Below are 18,208 nucleotides of genomic sequence, written 5' to 3'. Positions count from 1 at the left end.
CCCTTTATTTTAGTCTATCTCGTAGTAGCTGTTATCAAGAAGTACTGTTTTTCCCTCTGGAAGTTGGATGGTTCAATCCTGCGTTGATTTCCTAGTATATCGATATTCTACTTTCGGCCAGTTTCCCGCACACCCTGGAGCTAAGGCGCACTCTTTGTACAGTCGAGAGCTGGGCGACCATTCTCTGTTTACTCGAATCTTTTATACAACATGATGTCCAGCTGCAACGCCCGTTTCGACGGAGCTGCTCTCGACGCCGGTCAGCCAGCCACCCCTTTTTAGCATTACTATTAGTAGATTTCTATCAAGCTAGCCCCGGTCTACGCTCGACATGTGTGCCGAGCAGCATTGAAGTCCCTTAGCCCCAGATGAGTTTCGTATGCTCGGCGGAGTCGCTCTTCGAAGGCGAAATACGGGCACCAAATGATCTGACTCTCTTCTTGGTGGCAGACCGAGTCTCAGTGCCATATCAAATAATTGAACATAGGAAAAGTGCTGGCAATCTGATGTCTAAGCATTATAGACAGATGTTTACATGGCCTTGGATGATATATCAATGTATAGATTCTAGCAGTTCACTATGTTCAAATAGAAAAGTCTCCCCTTCGAAGGGAACTTTCAGTTGCCGCTTTTCTAAGAAAGAAAAAAAAAACTCGTAAGTATATCTTTGAACTTCATTGCTAACTAGTAATATTGTACCTAGTCTGCCCTAGTTGAGAGGGAGGGAAATCGAGGTATATGTTTGAACATATCATGGTGGACATGGATGTATGCTGGCAGGGTTACAAAGTGACGAAATTTACTACATATCGTTATGGTGAGCACAACCGGTATGCCAGGCCATCAGCGGATTGACATATCGATTCTGGAGGCATTTGCACCGAAATAGTAGATCAGTCGGTGCGCGGTCGATGTACCAGCCACATCCCCTTATCTAACAACCGTGCAATGTATATTACTTGAATAACATACTGGCAGTTTGTCGGAACACGAGACGGTTTTTGGACGGGCGACGTTGGATACGCGAGCGACCAATCCTATTACGACAGCGTGGAGCCCAGGAATACTTTCGGCTTTACTGAACCAAGGTGAAATCGCTCTGCCGGTGACTGGACGCAAACCAACCATGTGAACAAGGTGCTCTTCCACATTTCGCCTAAAGGACTAACGATCTCACCTTATCAACTTAGTAGCTAGCTAGCTTTTAAACTATGCAACTACTACACTACAGGGCGTAGATTTATTAGGTCTGATAATGAAGTAACAATATCATCTTTCGACTTTAGTAACCGGTCAGCTTTCGAATTGTGCGACGCCACGCAATGGGGTCGGAGTATGTCGAATCTGATGGTTGACTCTGCAATACGGGGTCAAGGCGCTGATAACCCCGTGGTTCTCATAGGATATGAATTGTTGCGTCGAAGTGGGTAAAAACAGAGATGGTTCGAGATAGCGGATGAGTTTTGCGAGGAGAGCGACTGCTGTCGAACAAAAGACTAGTAAGATGTCCAAATAGAGCCTACTTGTGAGAGTTTGTATAGCCCCGCTAGTACCTTTGAACTAACCTGCTCCGATAGCTCAGACCCAAGATCGGGGGACGCAATCGAGCTCTACCGCGCGTTAAAGTCTCGCTAAATCGCCAAATATAGTAGTTCTGACGTGCTGCGAGCACAAACCATGGCTTTGGAATCGACACGACTGCAAATCCATAAGCGTCAAGTCAACGCGTTCTTACCACGAGCGATACAAAGTTTCGCCGCGTTTATACCATATACCATCAGCAAGACTACTCTAACACTGCCTCGTCAAATCTCGCTAATCTCTCTTCCAAAGGCGAGCAGCGTACACTTTAAATGGCGTAAGCCGCTAGTCGGCTAAACACTCGTCCTCTCTTACGCCTACTCCAACAACAGCGCGTGTGGATACTAACCAGGGCAATGTAACAGGGATGTGCCCAGATTATCTCGGAAATTCGCCGTCACATATCCAACGTCAATCTGTTAACCATGGGTGCCTTGGTCTGAGGTGCATGACAGCGTTGACAAGGTACGTTCTAGACAACAAAGCTCTAAGCCTTTTGCTTGTTGCGAACCAGGACGTGCCATCTGTGACGCCGCGCTCGCGAGACGTGTCATATGTACCTGACGTGACTGCCGCGCGCGCCGGGACAAAAAGATAGTAGCATGAAAAAAAATTCTGAATGAACCGCCTCCCCGCGTGGAGACGAGTGGCGGGGGAACCAGGACTAGGATAGTGGTAGCAGCAAGGCTTGTGGTAAGCGAACGAGTGTAAAGAGCAGAGTACAAAGGACAGGAGTCAGTGGCGTGGTGAAGAGGCGGTCAAGTGTAGTCGTTTATACTCCGTGGGCCATGTTGAGGTGCTACTTGGATTCTTCCGTGCCGAGTACCCCCGCACGAGCGGGACCAGCTTACATGAAGCTAGCAGGCAAAGAGGACTAGCGGGCGGCCGCAGGAATTGCGCATACGTCGAGTGTGGGTGATTGGCGGTGGTAGGTGGTGTACATGTAGGTAGTCGTGCAGGATGCGAACAGTGGTTTGGCGGCGGGCGATGGTGATTGGCCGAGGGTCGGGGTGAGGCACGTGGTGTCGCGTGTATTTGGATGCAAGTCGCGTGTAGTCGGGCGTGGCAAGCGCGAAATGCAGACACGATGGAAGCACAAGGCGCAACAGCAGCAGCAGGTGGTTCCTGGCGGGTAGGCGTGGTGACATCAGCGAGCGTGCGGCGAGTAAGAGGGTGCATGAAATATCGGGATGCATACACATCCAAGGTGGTCGGTGTAGCAGCTGGGTGGCCGCTGGGTGATTAGGGCGGCAGGCCAGAAGCCAATGGTGGGGACGCTTGACCCTGGCTTGACCGCTCTGCGATAAGGCGCTAACGCAGGTGGGTCAGCCCTCGGCCTCCTGATGCTCCTTTCGACATAGCACCACCATGGCCGCCTGCTCTTCTTTTGCACGTCGCTCCTTTTGCTCAGTGTGCCTCGAAGCAGACTCCATTGACGACGTGTTTCGTGTCTTGCGCGCTCGAGCAAACCAGTCCAGCTGCCGTCACGACACCATCCTGGCTGCAACCCTCTATTCCACACGCTTGAAACACGCTCTACACCAGTGCCGTTTGTTCTTCGCGCCCCGCTGAACGAGCTACCAATCTTGCCATTTGGCCCTTGACCGAGGGGTTGCACCGCTGTGCTGCGTCATTGCAGACAGACCAACCTCTATTCACCCAAACTCCCACTGCCCTACGTCCCTCGATGCTGCCCGTCTGACCGCACCATGACCGACGTAGCCACCTCCATGCCACCCACGGCAGAGCCCACGGTAGTAGAGCCCGTGGACCAAAGCGTGCAGCGCTCTCCTAGAACCCATGTCGACAGCGCACCACTGCCAACAGACTCCATGGTCACGGTCCCGCTCTCAGAGACGGACGGCAGAACACCAGAAGAAGAGCAGTCTGCCTGCAGCTCGCCCACCTCGCCCGTCTCGCCTGTGCAGCCAGACATTGTCGTCAGCGAGCGTAGGACGTCGTCGCGGGCAGACTCAATCGAGATCCGCCAGGCGTTTGGACGTCGCCAGAGCCAGACGAGCGCCGATGCAACCACCACCCCAACAAGCCCGACCATCTCTGTCCGGGACACGGACGCGCCCGAGTCGCCCAAGATAGATACTAGGGAGAGGCGAACAAGCAATGGTTCAGGCAAGAGCGAGGAAGTTGATTGGGCCGAGCTCGAGAAAAAGGAGGAACAGGAGCCAGAGGGCGAGGAAGAGGTGCGCGCCCACTCACGATATCTAATCCCCATCGTCTGCTGACTCTCTTCTTCTTCTAGGCTATGGCCTTGCTGCTCGCTCGACTCGAGCAGGAAAACGACGCCATCATGTCAGACTCCAAAGCAAACATGAAGGTCTCTCGCGCCCGCAGCCAGTCGCGGCCCCCCTCTATCAACCAACTCAAGCGCCTCGTCGCCCATGACACTGCACAGGTCCGCTTCTCCCAGCTGCCCTCGCCGCCACCCATGACCGAGTTGGAGTTTTGGGCCGCCCTCGTCCGTGATTATCCACAGACAGTCCAGCGTCTGCCCACGCTCTGCTTGAACAAGATTCGAGGAGGTATCCCGGCGCCGTTGCGTGGCGTTGTATGGCAGAGTGCAGCTGGCTCACGGGAGAAGCTGATTGAGGATCAGTATGAGACACTGTGTGGCGAATCCAGCCCGTACGAGAACATCATCAACAAGGATCTTGGAAGGAGCTTCCCTGGTGTTGACATGTTCAAGGATGCCGATGGTGAGGGCCAAAAGATGCTTGGCCGTGTGCTCAAGTGCTTTAGTTTGTACGACCACAAGATTGGTTACTGCCAGGGTCTCGGTTTCCTCGTTGGTCCACTGCTGATGCAGATGGGTGACAAGGAGGCTTTCTGTGTACTCGTCAGGTACGTCACTGTGGTTTGCTGACTCCGCATCCGCTAATCCTCGCAGACTCATGGAAGACTACGATCTTCGTTCATGTTTCCTTCCTGACCTCTCTGGTCTACATCTTCGCATCTTCCAGTTCCAGCAACTGCTCCACCATCACATGCCCGCGCTGGCGCAGCACCTCGATGACCAAGGCGTCGAATCTGCATATCTCTCACAATGGTTCCTTTCATTTTTCGCTGTCACATGCCCGCTGCCCATGCTCTTCCGCATCTACGATGTGCTATTCGCCGAGGGCGCTTCCGAGACAATCATGCGTGTAGCACTTGCTCTCATGAAGCGCAACGAGCAGAAGCTCTTGTCATTAAGTGAATTTGAAGATGTCATGCAGTTGCTGCTTGGCCGCCAACTCTGGGATCCATATGGCCGAAACGCGGGGTCTGCCGATGAGTTGGTTGCCGATTTTGTCGGTTTCACAAATGATGTGACGCGGGAAAGGTTACAGGGGTTGGAGCAGCAGTACAAGGAAGCCCAGGATAGGGAGACGTCCAAGCAGCAGGTCCAGAAGTCGGCCTCGTCGTTCCTGGGCCGTTTGTGGGGCCCGTCCAACTCTTCGACCAAGTCTGTTTCACTCAGCCCGGGACTCTCGGCGCCTTCCCGGCCTGTGAGCTTCCTAAGGCGCTCAGCCTCCAAGCAGAGCTTGGCTTCAACACTCAACTCAATGGCCGATTCAGACGCCTCAGCAAACACGCAAAGCACAGCCTTGACAGACATTTCGCGTGCGTCCAACGGAGACGCCCTGTCGATGAAGTCTGGCCATGGCTCCATGGCAATGGGCGCCTCGTCCAGAGATAGGGACCTGCACTACCAGATTGAACAGCTACTCATGTCTGTGAGCCAGCTGCAAAGACAGAATAGCGAGCTTGAAGCCGCACTGCAAAAGCAGCGCGAGGATCGTAAAGAGGACCATCGCATCGTGCGGACAGTAGTAGACAAGGTCCGGAAGAAGACATCCACACTCGCCGTACCATCCACACGAGCATCGCGGAGGCGGACGACAATTACCGCTGCGTCTGTCGCTGCGGCCCTCGAGGAGGGCGCAGCTTCGAATGAACTGAGCGCAGAGGCCTCCGAAATAGTGTCGACACTCGAATCGCAATTCCCCGAATCCCAAGGGCACCACCGCGCTTCCTCCATTTTTGAAACCAAAGAAATTCTTAAAGAGAACCTAACCCGCACAAAAGAGCAACTTGCCAACGAAACACTGCGCGTCAATAGCTTCGCCCGTGACCTGAGCGACCGCGACGCCGAACTCCAAATCGCACGGGACGCCCTCCGAGACACACGGCAGCGCCTGCAAGACAGCTACAACCAGAACCAACGTCAAGAGAAAACAATCCAAGAGCTAAGACAGCACGCGCGCAAGCAATCCGCCGTCACCTCCTCCTGGGGCGGAACAGACACCACCCCCGATACCCCACCCTCACTCTCCCGCTCCACAACCTCCGATAGCGTCTCCGGCGGCCTGCGCGAACTCCGTCTCGGCCGTACCCCATCTCAGAAATCAGAACGCCAATTTTCGTCTTCCCACCCTACCCCCATGTTCACCAAGCGCTCCTCATCGCTGGCCACACAGTCCTTCCTTTCAGGCGCCGACGGCGCCGTCCCAGACGCAAATAACGAGGCTCTTCTGCTTGAACTCGTCAACGCGAAGACAGCGGAGGCGGTGGCGAAGCAGGAACTCGAGGAGTTCAAGGTGCGGTTTGAGAATTTGAAGAGAATGGTAAGTACAGGTGGAAGCGGGAGCGCAAGTAGTACACCAATAAGTACACCGGCTGTGACACCGAGCCCTATGCCTAAGGAGCCGGTTGGGGGGAATGCAGGAGGTGGAGGGTGGGGATGGGCCGGGTGGAAGAGGACGGTTAGTAGTGCGACTATTACGGGGTCGTGAGTCCTCTCGTTCAGGGACTAGGGGAGTTGAGAAGGGAAAGGGAAAGGGAAGGGGGGGGGTGTACATATTACATATACATGCTTTTGTTTGACTTGCATACTTCTCCCCACTTTTCTTCTTTGAAATGGGGGGGGGAGGGGCAAAGGAAGAAGCGGATGATACGAATGTAACTAGCTGTCTTCGCCATCGGGCCTTTTTTTTTCTGCGAAGATACAGGAAGATTTATCACGGCGCGCCGTTCTTGTTTTGGACTCATGAGTATGGATAGATGGATGGATGGGAGAGATATACACTGTGTAGTTTAGCCTTTGCTCTTTCTTTCCAAGGGGAGACCGAACTATGTTATCATTTGTAATGCGATGCTTGATTTTCTCTTCTCTTCCACATACATATACATACATGTTTTGCAGTGCAAAAGGTCGTTACGTTACAATCTTCTTCTCCAACTCCTTCACCCGCTTCAATCCCGCCCGCGCATTCGTCACACCCTCCGTAAACCCCATTTTCTTCGCCAGAGCAGCCGCTTCTTCGTATTGTCTGCGTGCTTCGGCAGTCTTGCCTTCCATTTCAAAGAACTCGCCTAGATTGTGGGTTGCGACTGCGCAGCCCATGTCGCATTCTTCTGTGCGGTCTGAGGTTTTTATTTGGTTGGCTTGCTGTAGGGCGCTTGTGGCCCATTGGCGAGCTTGCTCGATGAGGAGGGCGCGCGGGACGGTGTTGGAGACGGGGAAGTCGGAGGGGAGGGGGGACATGGTGATTGCGTCGGTGGAGGAGGGTGGTGTTTGCTGGACGAGGCAGGTTGAGATGTTGTTCACTGCGTGGGTTAGTTTGTGCAGGTAATGATAGAGTGATTGAGAACGTACTCAGGACCACGCTGTGACACGAGTTTGGCGGACATAGCTGTAGTGCCTTGACGAACAGAGGCGTGGCTAGGTAGTGCGAGTCAAACTGCTCGTAGTGTGTCCCGAGAGCTGCGTCACGTCAGTGCATCGAACGTGTGAATAGATCGTAACGCATACCTTCTAACGTGCCACCCATCTCTTCATTCGTAAGCCATGGTCCCTCTCCATTCTTGACGCCCTCTTTCTCTCGCCGCTGCTGCTCTTTGAGCGCGCTCTCGACAGCCTCGACAAGTCTCTTTTCGCCATTCTCCGGCTCATTAACGTATCGAATGTCATAGAGCTGGCCCAGCTTCAGATTAATCTGCACCATGTTCTTCTTAACCCGACTGCGGTTCCCCGTTGTCCAGTGCTTGTCCGAAAACTCGTCGACCCACCGCTGGCAGTCGTTGCGCATAATCTCGAGCACGTCAATGGCCAAGCTATAATACCCTGCATCCTCAAACAACTGAGCAATGGTGTACTTGACGCCCATGATCTCGTCGCTAAAAGGATCCATGCCTAGCTCGTCGGCGAGGGCGAGGGCCTGCCGAAAGTGCTTGTTGGCCTCGCGAATGTCGAGCCATTTGCCGCGGCTGTAGAAGAGGGCTTTGCGTAGCTTCTTTGCAACGGGCTCGGGGAAGTTGTGGTAGGGTTTGATGATGACATTCTTGTAGTACCAGGGAATGTAGAAGACGCAGATGCCTGAGACGAGGGCGATGCTGGCGGGGTGGGTTAGCGCAGGGCCTGGCAACTGGGTCGTCTGGCATACACTCCAATGGCAAAGGGGAACAGGACGGGGCTCTTGCGGTACTGCTCGCTGAACTGCACCCGCATCGATGCATGACGCCGGCCCAGTGGTTGCTGTACTGGCCGCCATGGTGTTGTGGACCACTTGGTGCATCGCTCAAGAGGTGCCTGGGCTTCGCACCGAGCATACGCACTCACTCGAGGAGTGGCGCGTGCAATTGTCCTGCTCAACATGGTGCGCTGACCGGGGGCAACGAGGTGTCGAGAATAGCGAGTAAATGTGGTAGAGCGAGTGCATGACGGAATGAACTTTTAGTGCCCGCTGCGTGCAGTTCCGCGTAGGGCTGAGGGTCGCCGTATGACGTCTGCACTCCACCACCAGCCATGTCTTGAGACACTGCAACATGTGCGGCCGTTATGTGCTGGCCTTGGTAAGTTCATGTCACTCTATGCGACGCTACATGACAGCTGACAGACCCCCCAGCGGCCGTCCGAGGTCCGCCGACAGCTCGAGCACTCGCATATGCCCGTCGCAGAAGCCCCCGACGACGACGATGACACCGTACGACAGAGCTACAACTTTGCCCCGGGCTATCACGGCCTGGTCTATCGAGCAGAGGGCTCTGAAGCCGCTCATGATCACGAAACTTCCCCATCGAGCGAGAACGACCCCCAGTACAAGCTGCAGTCCATGCAATGGGGCCTCGTGCCCTTTTGGACCAAGCGCAACCTCGACTACAGCTCCAAGATGAAGACAATCAACTGTCGCGATGACTCCCTCGTCGAGGATCGTGGTATATGGACAACCATGAAGAAGAAGAAGCGATGCATCGTCGTTGCACAGGGCTTCTACGAATGGCTCAAGAAGAGCGGGAGCAAGGACAAGATACCACACTTTACAAAACGCAAGGATGGCCAGCTCATGTGCTTCGCCGGCTTGTGGGATTGCGTCCAATTTGAGGGTTCCAGTGAGAAGCTCTTCACCTACACAATTATAACCACCGAGTCCAACCAGCAGCTCCGCTTCCTACACGACCGCATGCCCGTCATTCTCGAAAACGGGTCTGACGCAATCCGTACTTGGCTCGACCCAACCCGCACCGAATGGAGCAAAGATTTACAATGCCTTTTGCAGCCATTCCAAGGCGGTCTTGAGTGCTACCCAGTCAGCAAGGACGTTGGCAAGGTCGGCAACAACTCGCCCTCGTTCCTCGTGCCAATCAACAGCGCCGATAACAAGAACAACATTGCAAACTTCTTTGGCAACCAACGAACAGCCGCCAAGGTCGATCATGACGTGAATGAGAAACGTGAGACAACGGACCGCGTGGAAGGTACCGAAGATAACGCCCCGTTACTTGTACCAGTGACAGCACGCTCTGAGCCTGGCCATGAGTCGCAAGGCATCAAGCGAGAGTACAACAGCGAAGATGACAGCGGTAGTACAGCAGAGCAAGAGCCCTCGAGTAAACACGTCAAGTCCGAGCCATCGGCGTCTCTGATAAAGAGTCCTATCAAGCCAGCCTCCACGCCTGCAAAGAAGCGCGGCACCAGGAGTGCCACGAGCAACAGCAGCGCGGCCAAGATAGCCAAATCTGACGGTTCGCAGAAGATTACGGCCTTTTTTACCAGCAAGTGAGACTTGCTTCCATGAGTCGTAAGGTTTGGCGGTGAAGCGTAAGTCGCCGTGAGGCTCATCTCACGCTATATCATGCCCAGTATAGCCTGGGGCGACGCCGTCAGCAAAGGTACGCCCGCGCGGAGAAAAGGCGCCTGGGCTTGACCATGAGAGACGACTAGAAGCGCAACCCTGACATGCCCGCGGGAATACCCACCAACAGCATATGTAGATCAGCCCGGTTGGGTAATTAGCCAGTGCTGCTGTTGCCATCCATCCGTTGCCCCGCACTAAGGGCGGGGGGGAGTGAGTAGCCACCTAGCGGCCTTTGGATGCGGAAAACACCAACACGCCTCGCCGTTTCGAGTCGCCCCCAACGCCCTGTCCGGCCCATCGCTCCTGTAGCGCACCTCTCTAATGTAGCCATCCCTGCAGCCGTCCGATTACGAATTTGCCCAAATTTGGACCGCTTCCGCCTTCTAGACTTTTTCTTTGCGGATTCTACGTAGTCCACCTTTGCATTTCAATCCCATATCATGCCATGTCATCTAGTAAGCCCTTTCGGTACCCGTTGTTTCTAATACTCATCGACCTCTGATCGTATCTGAGGCCTCATACTCATCAATGCATTGGCGCTAAAATTGTAGCTAAAATTGTAGCTGCCTAACGCTTGACTCAACTCTAACAATTCGCCTTGCTGCCACCATGACCTCCAAGATGGCCGACCTCATGGACCTGGTGTCCCAGAACCAGCCCAAGTTCCAGACCCATCAAGCGCTTCTTGCCATTGGCCTGCAAAACGACTTTATCCTACCGGACGGACGCCTTCCGGTAAACACCTCGACCGGCTTTCTCGACCGCATCCAAACTCTGGTACCTAAGTTTCGCGAACTTAGCGGCAATGTTATATGGGTCCAAACGCTCTACGAGACGGACCGTATTGCCACTGGAGCAGACACTGGCGAGGGAGACGCGCTTGTTGTGGGTGGACTGATCGACGGTGATGAGAGCGGCCCGGAGGCTGGCGATGACGACTTGGCAAAGGAAGCAGCTTCGTTGCCCGCACAGTCAAAGTCATCAAAACACAAGCAACGCGCTCTCGACTTGCTGAAGCGCGTATCAGCGCGAAGAAAGACGTTACCAAAAGAGATTGCAAAGGCTTCAGTTGAAGAGGATGACGAACTATTCTTGTTGAAGAGCGAAAGGCGGACGCCAGCATGCGTGCCCAAGACACCCGGTGCCGAGTTTATCGATTTCGTTACTCAACAAATGGAGCGGCCGGCAGATGCGGTAATTCGGACCACCAACTACTCTGCCTTTCAAGGTACGAATCTGCTGATTACACTGCGCGCAAGGCTTGTTACCGAACTCTTCATATGTGGGTGCATCACAAATGTCTCTGTATTGGCGACTGTCATTGATGCAGCTCGACATGGGATCAAGATTTGCGTCATTGAAGATTGTCTGGGCTTTCGTAAGCAAACCAGGCATGAGCTGGCATTGAAGCGCATGGATGACTTTTTCGATGCATATCTAGTGAATAGCGAGGAAATTCTTGAAAACGACCCAGCAGTAATACCACAGAAGCCAGAAATGTCTTCCAATGGTGCAATGAGTGATTCAAAGCAAAATGAGAAGACGGTTGAGGATTTGTTAGCCAAGATGTCTCTAGGCGAAAATGGTAAAGCATTGTTGGAGAAGGAATTACGGCCAGATGAGAAGTCGGTCGCTGGGCAAAACAAACAGCCTACCGACCAGGAGTTTTCTGACATGCTAGTCAAGGGTGCAACGGTGCCTGATGCGCAAGAGGAGAAGCCGAAGTTGGTCAAAACCAAGATAAGGATGAGGTCTGGGAAAACCAAGAAAAAGAAAAAGAAGGGTAAAGAAGGAGAGCAAAATGATGACGATGCAGATGTCACTGCCGAGCCCAGCGCGTCTGTAACCTCAGACAAAGTCGATTCGACTCCAATCACGGACGGTGCGACTTCAAAATCTGCTGGAACACCAGCAGATGCTCAATGCACCTCGCAAATCACCAAAGCAGGAAGTGCCGCGGACTTGCGCGAGAAAGAAGCCAGACAGCACGTGTTGAAAAATGCGGCCTCTGTACCACTGCTTTCGGCCAAATGCGAAGAAAAGGACAAGAATAGGCTATCAGGGTTTTCGGATCGAGTACGCATCTCACTCTCCAGAGCACACAAATCTGAGCCCGGATCTGATGCAAAACGGGGTCCAGCTCCTTCTTCAAAAGCGGCTTCGATAATTTCGAAACAAGATGAAAAGGAAATTCAGCAGATACTTGTGGAGGATAGCAAACCAGCTTCAGTGTCAAAGCCCGAGCTACCCGCTGAGCTGCTACAAGACAAGACGACACTCTCACCATCTGCAACAACACCTGTTGAAGAAACGGCAAAGGCTTCCAACAAGAATAAACATCCCAAGCTAAAGTCGCTCGCCAACTTGCCTGTCCTTGGACCCGAAGATGAAATCGCAGAAGGTGACTCAAGAATTATACACGACTTCCTTCCAAGCGATCTCTATCACCCTTCCCATCCATCCCAACCACTGAAAGACCTTATTTTTGGACAGCTCTACAACGAAGTACGATGGCAGAAAATGCTACATCAGCAAGGCGAAGTACCACGTCTTGTATGCTGTCAAGGTGCCTTTGGAGATGACGGATCTATGCCCGTTTACCGTCATCCAGCAGATCAGACTCTTCCGCTTCTACGTTTCTCGCCAAAGGTGCAAATAATACGGAAGCAAGCTGAAAGACTTGTAGGACATCCACTAAATCACGTCTTGATCCAACTCTATCGATCGGGTAACGATTTCATATCTGAACACTCGGACAAGACTTTGGATATTGTCAAAGGCTCTTCTATTGTCAACGTGAGCTTTGGATCGCAACGCACTATGCGCATTCGGAGGAAGAAACTGCAATCGAAGAAAGATGAAACTTTGGTGGAAGACAGCGCCGTTACCCAGCGCGAGACCCAGCGTGTGCCTCTACCACACAACTCCATGTTTGTTCTTGGACTTGAATCAAACAAGAAATGGCTTCACGCTATCCAGCCAGACAAGCGCCAGGCTTCCGAACGCAGTGAGGCGGAAACGAGCCACAATGGCATACGCATCAGCCTGACGTTTCGCAACATTGGCACCTTTCTCGACGCAAAGGAAAGCACAATATGGGGCCAAGGTGCAACAGCCCAAGAGCAACGCGACGCAGCAGACGTGATCAACGGCGATGAAGAGGAAGCCAAACGCGTCATCACAGCATTCAGCCGCGAAAACCACGACCCAGATTTCAACTGGGACGAATGGTACGGCAACGGCTTCGACGCTCTCCATCTCCAAACGCCACCAAAAGATACCCCCCTTCTCTTCGCCTCAAACAATGCCATCGAAACCCGCCAAGTCCAGATCACCCTCGCAGAATGCAAAATTCCCTATTCGCTCCTCGAAGCGCCGGCAACAGACGAAACGTATGAACAGGACCGCCAGGTTACGTTTCGCGATGCAGACATGCATCACACGGAGATTTGTACCCCTTTTTCCATTCTGCTCTACCTCGATCGCTATCATCCGATCGATAATTCGCCTTCGTCCCACCCTGTAACCGCATCCGCATACCCGGTTATGCTTGTCACTGCCGATGTCACGAAAACGTGGCTTTCCCGTGCCAATCCACCGGTAGAAGTAGTATCCGAGCTCGACGCTACTCTTTCTTCTCTACTCCAGCAATTAGAGGATGGATTCGAAATGCATTCCGGGCCGTATATAGCCGGGGCTAGGTTTAGTGTTGCGGATTGCTTTGCTTGGCCTGTTATTGATGCGTTGGTGGAAGAGTGGAATGGGTGGAGTGCGGAAAGGTTTGAGGGTTTGGATGCGTGGTATAGGGCTTGTTGGAAGAAGAAGGCGTGTGTCAAGAAGGTCAAAGAGAAGTTGGGTGGGTAGGATGGTATACATGATACTTTTTTTTTGGATCAAGTTCGCTGAAGGGGAAATGGTGCAGAGATATGTTGGCAGTGGGTTGATTATTGATTTACTTTGTCCATGTTATTTTCTAATGAGTCGAGGTTATTCCTCTCGCAACAAAAAACGTCTATATACCTTTACCAAACATCCTACTCGTTTATCCTCTTCCCCCCAACGACCCCCATTCCTCTCGTAAACCCCCCAACCACCATTGCTGCTACCACACTGACTGCGAAACCAAACCACGCCATACCCCTTATCCCCTCTTTCAATGCTTCATCCCCCGGCGCCAGCGCCACCCCCTTCTTTCTGCCTTCAATTTCCATCTCCACCGCCACCACAATAACACCCCCAACCACCCGCCCAACCATCCCCATACCCGTGATCAGTCCCGCGCCCAACGCTGCATCCTCGGCCCCTACCATCTTTGCCACGAAAAGCGTAAGCACGGCTCCCGCAGTGACGACGCCTGTAGCGCAAAGTAGCATACCCGGGAGTCCGTAGGCCCAGTAACTCATATGTTCTGGAAGCGGGATAGCGAGAAGGAGACAGGATAGAGATACGCAAGCGGTGCTGAAGAGAAGGATGTAAAGTGCCGGCATGCGGGAGAGAATGAGGGATGTTAGCGCTGCGATGAGCAGGGCGCAGATACCTGCGGGGAGGAAATGGAAGGTGGTTTGCAAAGTAGATAGGGCTTGGTATGCTGTGAACCAGTGGAGGGAGGTGGTTAGGAAAATGGTGTATGAGGCTGTTAGAAGCGCGGATACGACGAGGATGGGTGTGAGTTGTTTTTGGGTGAGGATGAAGGGTGTGATGAAGGGAGTCTTGTTGGGTGTTGTGGAGTGATGGTGGTGCCAGTAGGTGTAGCTTGCGAGGAGGAGAAAGGAAAGGACAAGGAGTGTGGGGATCCAGGGGGTGCGCCAGCCAATTTCGTTACCGTTGGAGAGAGCGAGGACCAGGAGGATGAGAGCGAGCGTGAGGATTGCGGCGCCGATCCAGTCGATTGTGCTGGCTTTGCTGGGGGTGGGGGAAGGAGGCGGTCGCGGGATGATGGAGTAGCTTGCGGTCGTGGAGATACCGGCAGTGATACTGAGGATCCAGTATGTCCATTGCCAGGGTAGATGCTCGCCAATGAGACTGCCGAGGGGGTTGCCGAAGATGAATCCGAAGGGTGCGCCAATGGCGAAAAAGCTGAATGCTATGTCTTTGGCTTTTCCAGGTGGGAATGTGGAAGATAGGATTCCCAGCGCGGCAGATGCCATGGCTGCGGCACTGAGACCTTGTAGTCCGCGTATAGCATCGAAACCGCTTTCATTCGGGACGAAGGGTGCCATAATTGATGCTGCTGTGAAGAATGATGAGCCTAGGAGGAATGTTCGTCGTCGGCCGTAAACGTCTGCCAGGCGGCCACTGAATATCTATAGGAGGAATTAGGAAGAGCTTCGAAGAGAGCGCAGGAATGACTGACAAGAAATGGTACAAAGGTAAGATTGTACGACAAGACAATCCAGTGCTGTCGGCTAGCAGGAATGCCCAGTTCTCGTCCGATGGTGGGCAGTATGGTGACTGAATCTTGTATCGCTACTGTCTATTCGAGATCAGTTGTTGTTACTCAAGACAAAAGGTCTCCACTTACACTCATGATAGATGCTATAGTAAGTACCGCAACCAGTGCTACACACCGAGGCTTTGATAATGGCAAATCCTCTGTCGAAGTCGTAGCATTCACAGCTACAGATTCCTCTCCATATTCCACCTGTTGCGCAACACCTGCTTTCTCGATATCCCTTGCGCTCTTCATTTTTGCTCCATTTTTGTCATTGCTCTTAGCCATAATCGATACTCCATACACAGGCCAGCGTGAGAACTACCAGCGCTCATCTCGGCAACATATCCTACGGGACACCTGCGCTTTTAACACCACAACTACAGCCACACTTGGGAACCCCGCAATGCGGTAATATTGCCACTACCACATACCATTCTCCGCTCGATTTGGAGAAGCTGACGACGCGTGTAGATGACCCTGCACAGAGGCAGCGGCATCGAGAACCCGGGTGCATTAGGATGCAGATACGGAAAAAGAAATACCATAGTTTGCGATTGGTCGTTTGACCTAGGAATGAACGGCACCACGTAATGATTCCTTCCGAACTGAGTGATTCACAAGAGTATCTGCGCACTTCATGTATTCACATCTGTGGCGGAAGCAGATAAAGTGGGCGTGTGACTGCATGCGTGCGTTAGCGGTATGGATGCGCCAATAGTAGCAACCTGTTCACACGCCAGTCCATGCCAACGCTATCTCGAACCATGGTCTGTGAGATCCCAGAGGCGTGGCTGGGTTCCCCGATACCCGCGGCGTGTGCTGATCTTCGCATTAGTTTTCCTTGGTTCGAACTCGCACGTGCATTCTCAACCACTGCAGATCTGAAAGCATCAGACACACCCAGGCACCTGATTTTGTGCATGAGGCTTTAGTAAGGGTTTTCTTGGGTCATATGGGAATGGTTCCGATGGTATTGTTTGACTATTGGATTTTGTTTGGACTTGCTTTGCGTATCGTGTTCGGGGCCCTGCTGCTAATATTAATTCTAGCAAAAGTGTTTCGTGCAAGTGAATTCTATACGAATTTGAATATCTCAATGTATTTTGTACGAACGTGATGTGGAGATGTAAGGGATAGCGTCTAAAAGTAAGCACAGAAAAGTAGTACGAGGTTTTTTACACTCGTTTGATGCTGGAAAAGCTATTCAGATTTGCTTTCCCGCAGTGCCCATATGACGTGTTGAAAGAGGCAATGAAAATGGATACATACATACGCATTAGAACCTCGAAGAAGGCTGGTTTGTAACTGGTCTATCACTTGATTAGTACATCAATTTGTGATAATAGTCACTTTGTATTGTAAATGCACCGTGACGCGGAACGGTTATCCCATATGAATTCCAATATCTGCTGTCCGGATGAATAAGGTATAGAAATTCATGTTGGAGAACAAAATGGAAAAGTGTTAATCGATGTCACTGTCCAATCTGGAGACAACCACAGATACCAGGTGGGTGCCAAGGCACTATACCGATTTGGGTGAGAACCATGACATTCCTGCGATCGTCTCCTTTGGGAAGGCAAGGAGAATTGTTTTATATAGAATCATTAGGTTTGATGTGTACTTCCAATAGATCTGTATAACATCCTACAAAGCTGACCCAGGATCTGTAACGTAATGCAAGGCTCAAAGTATATAGTTAACGCGTTCGAGATACCACGTGCACAAGGTAGAAAATGAATTGATTGAATGCGATCTCATGGTCTCATTATCATCTATCTGGTCGTTGGTACAATTGGCTGTGGCCAGCAGATAAGGAATCGTTGCTTGTGTTGCAAACTATGCAGATACATAGATGTCTCAGCTCCAGAACGGACCAAAGTCTTTCATCTGATCGAGTACATGCTGTCTTGCTTCAGCTTCAGGCCCGGTGCGAGGTACACTGATTTGCACGTTAGCTTCATTTAATTTCACAATTCTAGCATACATCAAATTTGATGTAGCCCCCTCTTCATCCCGAAGACGGATTGCCTGTCGAGTGCCATAAGAATGGATAAATCAGATTTCGAAAAATGATAGGTGGAGATGTAGACTTCCATAAGGAAAGGCTGCAGAGAGCTTCAACGTACTTGACCTCACGTAGTTGATCAGTGGCCAGATCAAGGACATATCCAATGATGGATATATCTTTCTGAACATACGGTGAGGCTTTGAGCCCTCGAACGTCTGACCGAATATTGTTCTCCACTTCTCCTAGTGACCACGGGCAGCCTAGATGATCATTCATTAGACGAACTTCAATAGAACCAAAGTAAACACATACTGGTATGCTGAACAACAATAATCATGTCAATCTTGACCGACTGAGCTACTTGATAGATACTATTGATGGCTCCTTCTGTGCGTCCTCCAGCCGTTTTGATAACCTGTGTAGCACTAGTGTTGAGGTTGAAGTGGCGTGCCGGATCAACCATTGGATTGGCCTCGTTGCAGGTGACTAATGTTGTTATAAATGTATCTGAAGCTACTGTTCTGTTAAGGGACAGCGATATGACTCACTAACGACGAGAGTTCGTGGCATAGACATGACTGGTTTGTGAATAGCGGATGATCTGTGTTTCAGGCAACAATGTAGCTTGATGCTGGCGGTAGTGGGAATTCAGTGACTATATATGCTTCGAGGTTGTGATGATATCAAGAGAAGGACGCGTCTCAATGTTCAGCCCGGCGGAAGTGATTGCCGATCGTCTTTCTTACACATCCACAGAAGGTGTCCCTAATGGGATCATTCCTATTGTGGGATGCCTTACCTTTTACTGCATCTCTGCCCTGCCCTATGCCTCGATACGTTATCACTCCCTGGGTCTGGTTGCATGTTACTAACCCTTTCAGACTCCACCCATGAACAGGGATGTTTGGCCATGGCGCATGGCAAGCTGTGGATGGAACAAGGTCTGAATGATCATAAAATCCAGTAAGAGTTATCGAGAGTAAATGGCTATCTGGTGTGTTGGTAGTAAATTGCTCGATTGCGCTAGAAGCCTTAGCATAGAAGGTG

General features: G+C 51.9%; 7 protein-coding genes across 7 annotated transcripts; 3 read left to right on the top strand and 4 right to left on the bottom strand.

Moving 5' to 3' along the window:
- Positions 1-2,248: 2,248 nt before the first annotated feature.
- Positions 2,249-3,025, bottom strand: COCSADRAFT_249958 (uncharacterized protein). Its single transcript, XM_007706201.1, has one exon. It carries the CDS (start codon positions 2,758-2,760, stop codon positions 2,317-2,319), a length of 444 nt encoding a protein of 147 aa, XP_007704391.1. The 5' UTR covers positions 2,761-3,025; the 3' UTR covers positions 2,249-2,316.
- A 286-nt stretch (positions 3,026-3,311) lies between these two features.
- Positions 3,312-6,374, top strand: COCSADRAFT_100148 (uncharacterized protein; the record flags this gene model as incomplete). The annotated part of the gene is made up of 3 exons (XM_007706200.1): positions 3,312-3,782; positions 3,875-4,440; positions 4,487-6,374. 3 exons carry the CDS (start codon positions 3,312-3,314, stop codon positions 6,372-6,374), a joined length of 2,925 nt encoding a protein of 974 aa, XP_007704390.1.
- A 422-nt stretch (positions 6,375-6,796) lies between these two features.
- Positions 6,797-8,236, bottom strand: COCSADRAFT_164333 (uncharacterized protein; the record flags this gene model as incomplete). Its single annotated transcript, XM_007706199.1, has 4 exons — positions 6,797-7,188; positions 7,238-7,345; positions 7,394-7,974; positions 8,025-8,236. 4 exons carry the CDS (start codon positions 8,234-8,236, stop codon positions 6,797-6,799), a joined length of 1,293 nt encoding a protein of 430 aa, XP_007704389.1.
- Positions 8,237-8,406: 170 nt separating this feature from the next.
- COCSADRAFT_99643 (uncharacterized protein) lies at positions 8,407-9,641 on the top strand (the record flags this gene model as incomplete). Its single annotated transcript, XM_007706198.1, has 2 exons — positions 8,407-8,433; positions 8,487-9,641. 2 exons carry the CDS (start codon positions 8,407-8,409, stop codon positions 9,639-9,641), a joined length of 1,182 nt encoding a protein of 393 aa, XP_007704388.1.
- Positions 9,642-9,929: 288 nt separating this feature from the next.
- COCSADRAFT_249936 (uncharacterized protein) lies at positions 9,930-13,665 on the top strand. The gene is made up of 2 exons (XM_007706197.1): positions 9,930-10,171; positions 10,280-13,665. The coding sequence occupies exon 2, from the start codon at positions 10,326-10,328 to the stop codon at positions 13,578-13,580; it is 3,255 nt and encodes a 1,084-aa protein (XP_007704387.1). The 5' UTR covers positions 9,930-10,171; positions 10,280-10,325; the 3' UTR covers positions 13,581-13,665.
- An 85-nt stretch (positions 13,666-13,750) lies between these two features.
- Positions 13,751-15,402, bottom strand: COCSADRAFT_100106 (uncharacterized protein; the record flags this gene model as incomplete). The annotated part of the gene is made up of 3 exons (XM_007706196.1): positions 13,751-15,019; positions 15,070-15,189; positions 15,238-15,402. 3 exons carry the CDS (start codon positions 15,400-15,402, stop codon positions 13,751-13,753), a joined length of 1,554 nt encoding a protein of 517 aa, XP_007704386.1.
- A 1,510-nt stretch (positions 15,403-16,912) lies between these two features.
- COCSADRAFT_126581 (uncharacterized protein) lies at positions 16,913-17,651 on the bottom strand. The gene is made up of 3 exons (XM_007706195.1): positions 17,474-17,651; positions 17,280-17,421; positions 16,913-17,092 (listed from the first exon to the last, which is right to left on the bottom strand). The coding sequence occupies exons 1-3, from the start codon at positions 17,622-17,624 to the stop codon at positions 17,011-17,013; spliced, it is 375 nt and encodes a 124-aa protein (XP_007704385.1). The 5' UTR covers positions 17,625-17,651; the 3' UTR covers positions 16,913-17,010.
- Between the last annotated feature and the right edge of the window lie 557 nt (positions 17,652-18,208).

The sequence above is a fragment of the Bipolaris sorokiniana genome (assembly GCF_000338995.1).
Source record: "Bipolaris sorokiniana ND90Pr unplaced genomic scaffold COCSAscaffold_15, whole genome shotgun sequence".
NCBI classification, from domain to species: Eukaryota; Fungi; Ascomycota; class Dothideomycetes; order Pleosporales; family Pleosporaceae; genus Bipolaris; species Bipolaris sorokiniana.
This window is presented reverse-complemented; position numbering and strand designations above follow the sequence as displayed.

Bases quoted from the DNA above. Each gene is read 5' to 3' on its own strand.
- COCSADRAFT_249958 (XM_007706201.1), bottom strand. From the start codon at position 2,760: ATGCACCCTCTTACTCGCCGCACGCTCGCTGATGTCACCACGCCTACC.
- COCSADRAFT_249936 (XM_007706197.1), top strand. From the start codon at position 10,326: ATGACCTCCAAGATGGCCGACCTCATGGACCTGGTGTCCCAGAACCAG.
- COCSADRAFT_126581 (XM_007706195.1), bottom strand. From the start codon at position 17,624: ATGGTTGATCCGGCACGCCACTTCAACCTCAACACTAGTGCTACACAG. The intron at 17,422-17,473 runs GTATGTGTTTAC...ATGATCATCTAG, and splicing joins TATTGTTGTTCAGCATACCA to GCTGCCCGTGGTCACTAGGA. The intron at 17,093-17,279 runs GTACGTTGAAGC...CGTGCAAATCAG, and splicing joins GATCAACTACGTGAGGTCAA to TGTACCTCGCACCGGGCCTG.